Here is an 11,865-nt window from a genome sequence, read left to right as displayed (position 1 = left end):
AGAAAGAGAAGGAAAGACTGAAAAGAGAGGACAAATTCAGCAGAGATGATCTCATCACTGATCAGTCAAAATGTATTGGTGACTGGAACAAGAGTGTACTGCATGAGTTAAAAACAGATACATCCCGCGGAGCTTTCAAAGCGGAATAGCAGGTTAACTGTTGTTATCCTGAGTGGTGGAGTGGGTTTCCCAGTTTGAGGATATTTGCTTGGAGATCCGTCTTTCATTCTTCACGAGCTGATATTATTCCCACCATCTTTCTACGTTCGCATTTTCTTCCAGATTTAACCGCTCTCTCTCTCTCTCTCTCTCTCTCTCACACACACACACACACACACACGCGCGCACACGCACACGCACACACACGCGCACACGCACACGCACACACACCTTCGGGAGGTTCTTGGGCATGGAGAATTTGTATAATGGGCAATCATTCATGCGTTTTCCATTTATATCCTTTTTAAATGTTTAACATGATATGAAATGTAAACAATGGCGACAGATTCATGCATTTCGCAGATTGAAGATCAACGGCCTAACCTAACATTTCTGAGCCATTCGTTACCTTCACTTAAATACAGAACCTGTTTCAGTCATAAACAGTGCGAAGCAATATTGATGGGTGAAACCGTACCACTGTTGCCACCTACGCACCGAACCCTTATCTTCAACTTTATAATTCCCTACAGTGCTGTCCCAACATTGTCCTCGTCCTTTCGGAGATTTAACGATTTAATTAAAAAACCATTAAGGAAATATTGCTAAATATGAACACAACAGATATTTGGCAAATCTTCCGAAATTTACTGGCAGCACTTGAATGTTTAATGAACATTAGAGTGTCATTAAAGAAAGAATGATTGAAGAATTTTACTACTGTTTTATTATTAGACATACATTTTAAAAACATTAAAAATTGATTTTAATGAAAACGAATTAAAAGTTACAATAGGAATTAACGCCTAACCAATAGTACATGGATCACAGTTAGAATTTAGAGTCACAACGAACAGAAAGCTTCAATCCTCTTGCAATTCAACATACTTGCGAATAATTGTTGGAAGATTCAGCTTCTGGATACCATTTGGGAGTTGCCAATTGTCATGGAGAGCAAGCCTAATTACACATCTACAAAGATGCATTAACCGCGAAGGATTCAAAAATCGTTCTTTTGGTAAAGGAGTCCATCTTGTGGTCCTTTGGAGAAAGTTTAGGGCTGATGCATACAAGCTCATTTCCTTTCCACATGCACCGACGCAGTCAATGATGTTCTCCAGAGATTGAATAGTCAGTTGAGGAACAATACGCAGGAGAATCTCCACACAAGCCACTCTTTTCTCTAACATCTCTTTTTCTCTATCGTTACCATTACTGGCCTCGCTGGAGATGAGTTTGGACAAGCTGATGTATACACCAGCCACCAAGATCTTAGGATATGACCAGTGAGAATCTACAACTGCGGGTAATCTACCTACCAATCGCGATAGCAACAGTAGTACATCGGGGTTAGAGCAGAGGATGAGAGCCAGAAACCTGTCGACTCGAAAGAAAATCACATCAATAAATCGTTGATGACTGCTACCAAATATTAACCTGTTTTCGTTAGCAGCCTGGTGAATGTACAGGAAAGCAGACTCTAAGATCGTAATATCATAAGGCACGCTTTCGAAATGTCCCCAAGAGAGGTCTACCATTCGGGGACAGTAGAGTAACTCACTGTACAACATCTGGAACTGATCATGCTCGTGGATACACATGAGAATTTTGCTCACTAGACTCGTATCAGAAATTTTCCTCCAATAGCATGCTTTAAGAAGCCTGTTCAGGAATTCTGTTTTGTCTTTCTGGAATTTGGAACGGGTATTTTTGTTCCAATCGTAATACAAATCCAATATATTTCGTATTTTTAGTTCAATGTTAGTTTGAGGATTTTCTCTTTCTTGAAGATATCGAACTGCGTTTAAAACAGATCGAATTTCCATTTGGAAGTATTGAATAACATCGTAAGAGCAATTATTACTTAAAGGTTGATCCATCTTTTGGCCAATATAAGCAGTATTTTCGAATTTTATTCTGTTTATTAGGTGTTCAGTGTTTGATTTGTTAATTGTCAAATACTTATTATTTCAATTGTTGAGAAACGATTTCGTCAACAATGCTATTCTAATAATTCTTTATCTCGGGATATTTTGACATTTGTAGCCAGAGTTTTTACTCTATTTTTTTATTCTATAAAAACATATTAATATGTTATATTTTCTCGGATAACATTTACAGCTTTCTGTCCATCACCAAGTATACTGAAGAAGAGCTGCACAAAAACGCTCAATTCGATTCTATTGTGATTCATCATTTAGAACTATTTCTTAGAAGTTCTGATGAAAGAATGAATTTTTGTTTTCAAGTTTTTCAAAGTTTTGCTTTTGGATTTTAATTCTAATCTTCTAAGGTCAGTAAAATGACAAAACATGTTTAAGAATTGATGAAGACATTGGGAATGGCAAAGAGTGTTGAGGGTACGAATATCGCTGTTGAGTGTAGCGCCCTAAATATGGCAGCATCGTCACGACCTTTTTTAATATTCAATTTCCAGAGGATAATTCCATAACGACTCGTTCTAAGTAAAAATTTCCCACGATGGAGACAGACGCACTTCATTTTTGGAATAATTTTCCTAGCGAACATTTTCATCACTTGAACCGCGCAATTATACAAGTTATAAAAAATAATAATAAATTACTGTAATATTCTTTTCGACCACTGATTATATACAAAACACATAGAAACTGGGTTTAACTAGTCGGAGGATTTTATTGTGAAGTAATCGCCTACTAGTTTCGCGGACTTGACTGTTGGCTTCGTCTGAGTATTCAAGGTGACCAAACATTTTATAAAAAAAAAGATAAAAAAAACAAGCTAAGGATATCAGCTTAAAAAGATCAAAACACAAGCTAAGGATATCAGATACCATTTTATTTGAATTTAGATAATATTTAACATTTGTTTATGTTTTAACCTGATATCCTTAGGTTGTGTTTTGATCTTTTTTAAGCTGTTTTGTCACCTTGTATGCCCAGACGAAGCTAACAGTCAAGTCGGCGAAACTAGTAAGCTATTACTTTACAATAAAACCTCCGACAGTAAAACCCAGTTTATATTTATATTTATATGGAGTTTAATTAATATTACTTTACAATAAAACCTCCGACCAGTTAAACCCAGTTTATATTCACAGAGAGTTTAACTAATATAATAAATAATAAATTACATTATGTATTCATTGACAAGCGAAAGAACTCAGGGAACTCTAAAAGTTGTATGATTAAAAATAAAAGGTGCTCTTCTAAAACTTATAATATGTTTAAAATCTTTTGTACTATTTTAAAAAAATTTTTAAAAAATGTCAAATATATAATTTTATTTTATATTTTATATGAAATTTTTAATTTTATTTAAAATAAAAAATATATTTTAGTTTTTAATCGCGCCCCCAGCCCTTGCTGTCAGTAGTAATCCCTGTAATGTTATTCGAAGGTTTCAGTGCATAAGCAGCTTTCAAAATCTCGAAGACATTCTTTTTTTTGACTGTTTTAGACAAATAACGAAATATTCTAATTCGTGCTGCACTGCAGTATGAAAAGTAAAAAATTTCGCAGTGCATCTACTTTTCGATTCAAACCTTGATAAAGGGGATGACGAGACCACTTTCAAACAATTGAAGTGTGAAAGGCGTCCCAAACTACAGGTATAGGTTTAGTCCGGCGCTGGTGAGATGGGAAAATGTAACAAAAGTGGTAAGGTGGGGTCCCACAGACCCATCCAAATATTGACGTGTATTACAGAAATCCATAATCAATATTAGTGGATTCTTCCTCTGAAGATTCTTCATAGTCTTGTTCTTCAGAGGATTCTTCCTCTGAAGAACAAGACTATGAAGATTCTCATTAGTCTTGTTCTGTATCAGACTCATGGTTACTAATTCTAAACCAATTACGCTATCATCATCTCGGCTAAATGGCTCCTCGTCTGTCAAAGCATCATCTATAAGTTGAAGTAACCTCTGTTCTTCCTGCTCGTAACTCATCTGGTAAAAAAAATATATTATTTTCAAAATACCCTCTAAATATTTACGAAAACGTATTTGTTTATACAGTAATCCCTCGATTAGTGCGTTTTCGATTAGTGTGCGTCATTTTTTTTCGATACCCAAATTGAATTAGTGCGCCTCTAAAATTCGATTAATGCGCCTACATCTTAAATATAAATGTTACAGATTTAAAAAAAAAAATTATCTATACATTTTATGCCTATTTTAAAAAATCACTCACCAGAATGAAATAATTTAGTTACCGATTTAAAATATTTTACAAAGTTATTTTTAATGGCATACTATACTACTTCCATGTACACTTATGTATACTATGTTCCAAATTTTTACCACCAAAATTTATGTCGTCTGCTATAGTACGCCCACAGATTCGAGACCTTTCGACACTTCTGCGCATGTCACAAAAAGGAGAATCCATTCCGATAATAGGGTAATCAATCCGTCTTCTGGGATGAGTTGTTTATTATTACACGTCGGAAAATTAACTTCTCTTGTATGATCGTAGTTTTTAAAGTGGTAACTATTTGGCTTGTATAACAGTTGGGAAATTTTATCTATAAAGCACGTGATTTCGCGTGCTGGCGACCAATTCGTACGTCCTTCATTTCTTTCTGCCCTTCAATGATAATCCAAGAGTTAATTAAATCTCATTCTGAAGAATTGAGTGCTTTCGACCTGCTAAATTTAAATGCACAGCGGGAAGATCCTGAAGAATATGAAGAAAATTTAACCACTGATAGTCAGCCAAAAGAGATTTCATGGAAGCAATTTGAAAATATTTTTCGTACAATCGAAGTTTTTAAGCAGCAATGGTTAGAGGCTGACCCTGATGAAGAGAAAAACAGTAAAATTTGCAGAAGAGTAGAAGAGGCAATAGGGCCATACCGTTGGTTGTATGGAAAAAAAAAAAAAAAAGGAAACAAAATGCCCGCCAAACTACGTTAGCCAAATTCTTTGTTAAGAAGCAGAATAATTAAATTTATATTCTGAATATGTTTTATTGTCTTAATTTTATTTTATTATAAAAAAATTAAGCTTCAAAAAAGAAATCTGAAGAATGAATTATACATTTTCCCATACGCTATTGTATTCGATTAGTGCGCCTGTTTTAAAGAACGCATTAGGCGCACTAATCGAGGGGTTGCTGTAGTTGGTATGTAAAAATATAGAAGACACAGCAGTAACGATAATATTTTAGTAGAATATACATAAAAACAACTTACGTTTCGGATGTAAATATAGTCACAATTTTGGTAAGGTATGGTCTGGTGGACCCCAGCATACTAAAATTGCTTGGACGCAACAGCCTGTCGTATATGGCGTCGAGTAGTGGGTTACGTCAGGGGCAGTGGCGGCCTGTACATAAGCACTGGACACTGCAGCACCCTAAGGAAAAAATGAAAAAATTAAATTTTGTTTGTGTTTATAAATAATAATAATGCTTACAACATTATATAAATGCAGTACATGTTAAAGGTTACAGCTTATGTTTTGACATTGATTGAATAGTTAATAATTGGAATTGTTCGATTAACGCTTTAGATTACGAAACAAATACACTGCGATCTAACGCCGATATTCGTTTGCGCTGGTCATTGCACGTTACGTCATTCCCAACTGTAACTGCTCAAACGGCAGTGTATTTTTAGTATGCTCAAGCGCCTTATTTCTGTGAGATATGAAACGTTTATTATTGGTGCGTGTGCGTGGTGAACTATTTTTTGTAAATCTTATTTCATTTTGTTAAAATAACATATAATTATTTATTTATTATAGATACAAGGCTGAATTATGACGAGTGCCACTGTTCAAAATATGAAAAGAATATATTTTTTCAATTATCATTACACAAAACAAATGCACTGTGATCTAACGCCGATATTCGTGGGGGGGGAGGTCTGTGATATCCACCTTACTAAACGCCGGATTAGTATAGGTTTATTTTGTAAAAGTATAGGTTTATTTTGAGGTAAAAATATCGCAGAGCAAGTTAAGGATTCATAGAACGAAAAGGGAAAAAAAAAAAGATTAATTTATTAATCATTTATGTTGTGTTGTGCCTCGTTGTATTTATTATTATTATTATTTAAATTTTAGTCCATTTTTGTTGTTTCTGAAGGAATAGTAATCGGATAATTCTGCGAGTTTCTTTCTTTCTTTTTTTTTTTTTTTTTTTTTTTGTAATTTGCTAAGTATGGTACATATTTGCTGTATACTGGAAATTAAACTCAAAAATTGAAAGTAGCAGTAGTGCCTTATTTTGTTTTCCGAATTTTAATTGTTAGTTGGTTTATTATGTTTTTGCAAAATGTTTGTAGTTGAATGTTATTGGGTGACTGTTTTTAATCTCTTCCATAGGCGATCGTTTAGGGCAATACTGTTGAAGATATCACGTAAATAACTATCTTAGTGACTGGACTAGAATATAGTTGAGTGGTGAAAAGGGAATTCATGTTTAGAAGAGAACGATGCTAGCTTATTTTTTCCCCAACTGTTGTAGTTTCTGCTCTTCAAATAATATCACTAAAGAAAATTTGATTTTACTAAAAACACAAACTCTTATCGACTTAGTATTAAAATGATTACAGTGCCTATCATCATCATCAATATCATCTGAAAATATTTAATAAACAGATTAATGTAATTTTGTCAATTACATTGCCAGTAAATAGCTTTAAAAGTCCACTGTACGCTAAAATTCGTGATATTATGTTATTCAATGGCAGTTACTGAATAAACAAAAAAAGCAGTAAAATTACTGCGAGGAAATAAGCGCTGGATACAATTAAATCCCAAAGAGTAGATTAAAATTACTCCACTCCACTTTACTGGACTTGTGCAGTAAAAAAAAAAAACATATATTGGTTTCTTATGGAAAAATACGTTACTATTCTTTGAGTTTAAGAAAACTTAAAAGTGTTGAACAAATTTGTCTTCCATCGTCTTCCCAAAGCTTAACAGCCTTTCACGAACAAGGATCTTAGCTCGGTATTGAATTAACTGTCCATGATAGGACGATTAATTCTATCTATCTACTACCGACTATATTACGAAGGCTCTACAAATTTCCCTCAAAGTTCTTGAATGTTTAGTTTAATCAAAATTGGTTCATTAGTTTTCGAAATGCTTCTTTGGGTTGTTGGAATTATCGCCTAAGAAACTAAAGATATGACGAATGTATTATATTTGTTAATTGCGTGTGTCTTTTTTTTTTTTTTTTTTTCAGGATTTTGCAAAAAGAAATTTTATGTTCATTCGCCGAACATGTTTTATGAGCAGTGACTCATTTACGTCGGCTAAATTACTACAGTTTTTCCAACATATAATGGCTGATTCGCCAAAATTTGTTTAAAATAACAGGAAATGAATAACAAAAAAATAACCTGTTAATTTAATTACAAGCAAATCTTGGTTAAAAGCATCTTAAAAAGCCTTGAAAATTATAAATAGAATCATAATTTTCAAAGTTTAACATAAAATATTTTGCGTTCGCAAGCCATTCAGAAACACTGAATTTTTTTATCAGTTTCTTAAAATAATTCCCAAAGACACACAGTATCTTCTATATAGAAAAGAAAACATTAGTAAACCATATTTATCTTCATATTACACAGAATATAATATGAAAATTATCATAACAATTAAACATTGTTAAAAAAATGTATATTATCATGCAACAATGGACCAGATGTAAGTGATCGAAATGAAATTTATTCAGATGCCGTAATAAAATGGATCAGCTACAGTTGTCCCGTATTCCCTCTGCACGTTTAGAAGAAGAAATTCGATTAACCGTTCAGGAACTTCTAAATTCCGAAGACAGTGAAGAATCACCAACAGAGACAGACGAACAAAACATCCGAACTGTTATCCATTTGTACAATAGATTTAAGACGGAAACGCGTATCGAATACGATGATTCTGAATTACAAAAAAGAATTTACTCCATTGCCAAAGTGTGCTTCTGGAAGAATATCAGTGATATGCGTCTCGTAGGCGATGTTTTACGATGTTTATATCGCTGTGACCGTTTCCAAGGACTTATCAACCAGGAGATCCACTATCCCGAGCTAATAGATCCGTTATGGAAGTGGCAGGAAAGAGACATACCTAACAGTAGAAAAGCACCAGAATCCCCTGTTGGCTATTTTCATCGTGCTGCCAACGCAAACAGGTTGATATTTAAACAAAATAGGCGATTTATTAATGTCATCTGTCTGGGAATGCGCTGTTTGTTTCGGTATGGTGTAGTTCCCTTTAAACCTAAGCTCACATTACTATTTCTGAGACTTGGACATAAGTTTCATACGAACTTTTATAATGGCAACTCGAGAGATTTAGAATGGTTCTATATTTTGGAATGTATAGAACAGCACATCCTTAGTGATGGAAGTAACCTGCAAGTAGAACACCAGAAGCATTTCAAGGATAGAATCACCTGTGCTGAATATCTTCTATGTGTTATACCTCAGTTGGATCTCGGAACTTTACAAAATGTCATTAATCGCAAATTTCTTCGTGAGTGGACGATGCACAAGCCTCACTGGGATTTCTCTGCCTTGAATGTGCTTAACAAATCTTTTAAATGGATACCCCTACTGAAACAGCAATGCCTAAAACCATCCAAGCTAGTCCATCTTTGCAGGTGTGTCATAAGACACTTACTGAATGAAAACTGGCAACTTCCAGATGGTATTCAGACACTTCCACTACCTCCATGTGTTCGGAGATACCTTGACCTTCTGGAGAACTAAGCCGTACACTATTTTTTTTTATCCATCCAATAGTCCTTGTATACAAAATTGAAGTAGCTGATTATATTTTAAAAACATAAAAAAGAGCAATTTGCTCTTTTTAAAAAAACCCTTATGTTTTGTAATTAACAAAAAGAAGAAGTTGTTTTATTAACTTAATTGTAAATTCCAATAACAATTCATACCCAGTAGCGATACTTAGAATTCACATCCATAATAATATCCATTTGTGTCAATGTGAAATATTAGATGAAAACAAAAAAAAAAAAAAAAAATCATAGTTGTTGGTAAAACAACATAAGTTCCAACACGCACGCACGCACACACACACACACACACACACACATATATATATATATATATATATATATAAACAAAAAATAGCAGATACTAGAAGTGTCAGATATGGAAAACGTTCATGACCTTGAATCCTCTAGCTCAGACATGTCAAGCACGCGACCAGCGGGCCGCATGAGGCTCGTCGACAAGTAACATGCGACCTGCCAAACTTTGTAACCAATATGGTTATTTAACTTTTGACAACACCGAATTAAGTAAACATATTTAATAAAGAACATTTCCACTTAAGAGTATTTTATACGCAAAACTACTCTGCAATTTCTAAAGGATATAATGTTCTATTTGTCATTTCAAAAAGTCTCGTTACACCACTGCATAAATATCGAATTTTAACGAGCAAGTCTATGTACGCGGCTACATCCGCTGGCCACAGCAATCGGAGGCTAGCCATTAGCAATTTTCAAGTCGTAAGAAAGTGTAGTGTTTTCTTTATAATTAATAAAGAATTGATAAAAATAATGTCGAAACCTTCAACCAGTATGAGTAAAAAACGATTAATTGAAGAACATCGTAGATTTCAAGAAAAATGAGACTTACAATATTATTGTATTCGAGGTAAAAAAAAAAAAAAAATATGCTTGATATATAGAAACTCTTATTGCAGTTTGCAAAGAATATAATATTAAGCATATTATATTCTTTACGATACAAATCGTAAAGAAAACTATGACAAATATGTTGTGAAACTTCGTGAAGATAAATTGTCAGAATTAAAGTTGACTCAAAATCAACAAAGTGTATTTACCAAACCTATTGAAGATAATAGAGCTAAGGTAAAAATCAGTTATTTGTTATCACATTTAATTGCAAGCAAGTCGAAACCATTCACTGAAGGGGAATTTATTCGAGAATGTGTTATTAAAGCAGTTGAAGTGTTGTGTCCTGATCAATTAAAGAAATTTAAAAATATAAGCTATCTCGAAATACCATAGCTAGCAGAATTGATGATATAGCCCGGAACTTAAGGAATCAACTAAAATCAATAATTCCAACATTTCAGACACCTATTCCCTTGCAATTGACGAAAGTACAGATGTAAGGATATCGCTCAGCTGGCTGTTTTTATTCGTGGATGTGATATGAACTTAAAAGTAAGTGAAGAACTTCTAGAAATTATTCCTATGCACGATACAACCACTGGAGTTAATATTTTTGACGCCCTTATGGAAGTTTTGAATGAATACAATTTACTGTTAGAAAAGCTAGTTTGTTTTGCATGGTGCTCTTGCCACGACTGGTGTTGTTACAAATTTAAAAGAAAAATGTAAAGAACAAGGTAATAATAATTTTCAACATTTTCACTGCATTATTCATCAGCAAACACTATGCTCCAAAGTTTTAAATATTGGACATGTCCTAAAAAATGTCAGTAAAATTGTAAATTATATTCGTTCACGTGGGCTTAATCATTCAATTTAGTAACTTTCTAGAAGATAGAGAAAGTGAATATAACGATCTACCTTTATTATACAGAAATTTTGGCTTTCTAGTCATAACGTTTTAAAGCGATTCTTCGAATTGCTGGACGAAATTACCATTTTTTTTAGAATCGAAAAATTATGAATGTGAAATATTAAAAAATGATCAATTGATAAAGGACCTGGCTTTTTCATGTGACATTACAAGTCACCTTAGTCAACTTAATCGTAAGCTACAAGGCAAAAAACATCAAGTAGTTACCATGTTATTTGACAATATTTACATTTTCAAACAGAAATTATTACTTTGGCAAAAACAAATTCAAAAAGAATTTGTTTTTGCCAAATTTATCTCATTTTGAATGTTCTCAATCATTATTACAAAAATTACCGAAATTGAAATTTTCAGAATATGCCAATCAAATTAAGTTATTAAAAAATGAATTCGAAAGAAGATTTTTAGATTTTAAGGAATATGAAAATCAGTTTCACCTATTTACTTCTTCTCTGTTGATTGATGTTGAAACTGTTGATGACAATTTACAGTTGGAATTAATCGAAATTCAGTGTGACTTCGTATTAAAACAAAAATATATGAATGTTGGAATTCCAAAGTTCTATAATGACGAAACAGCAATAAATGTGCTCCTCAAAAATTGGAAAATCACCGGGAAGTGATGGTGTCACAGTGGAACTGATACGCGAAGGAGGTGACATCATCATAGACACCTTGCTAAATTTATTCCAGGACGTATGGAACACAGAGACTTGGCCTTCTGATTGGCGGACTTCTGTCCTTGTACCTATTCCTAAAAAAGGGAAACAGCAATAAATGTAGCAACTATAGAACAATAAGCCTTATTAGTCATCCAAGCAAAATCCTGTTAAAAATACTATTGTCAAGAATCGAAAAGAAAATAGAAAGCAGACTATCAGATGAACAAGCAGGTTTCCGGAAGTCCAGAAGTACAATCGACCATATTTTTACAATACACATACAAGGCGAAAAATACATAGAACATAACAAAATAATCTGTCACAACTTCTTAGACCTTCAAAAAGCTTTTGACTCACTATGGCACGAGGCACTATGGAAAATTTTAGAGCATTATGGTATTGACAAGAAAATCATTAGGATTATTAAATCTCTTTATTCCTCATCTGATATGAGAATTGAAATTAAAAATTACAGCAGTGAACCGTTCCGGGCAGAACGGGGGGT

At 33.5% G+C, this 11,865-nt stretch overlaps 2 protein-coding genes across 2 annotated transcripts; one reads left to right on the top strand and one right to left on the bottom strand.

Moving 5' to 3' along the window:
- Positions 1-1,022: 1,022 nt before the first annotated feature.
- Positions 1,023-2,039, bottom strand: LOC150109929 (uncharacterized). Its single transcript, XM_090399297.1, has one exon. It carries the CDS (start codon positions 2,037-2,039, stop codon positions 1,023-1,025), a length of 1,017 nt encoding a protein of 338 aa, XP_090255423.1.
- A 5,803-nt stretch (positions 2,040-7,842) lies between these two features.
- On the top strand, positions 7,843-8,865 carry LOC150109928 (uncharacterized). Its single transcript, XM_090399225.1, has one exon. It carries the CDS (start codon positions 7,843-7,845, stop codon positions 8,863-8,865), a length of 1,023 nt encoding a protein of 340 aa, XP_090255351.1.
- The last annotated feature ends 3,000 nt before the right edge of the window (positions 8,866-11,865 follow it).

This window comes from Typopeltis vanoorti, chromosome 1, assembly GCF_054136105.1.
Source record: "Typopeltis vanoorti isolate ZY-2024b chromosome 1, IOZ_Tvanoo_1.0, whole genome shotgun sequence".
In the NCBI taxonomy this organism is placed as follows: Eukaryota; Metazoa; Arthropoda; class Arachnida; order Uropygi; family Thelyphonidae; genus Typopeltis; species Typopeltis vanoorti.
This window is presented reverse-complemented; position numbering and strand designations above follow the sequence as displayed.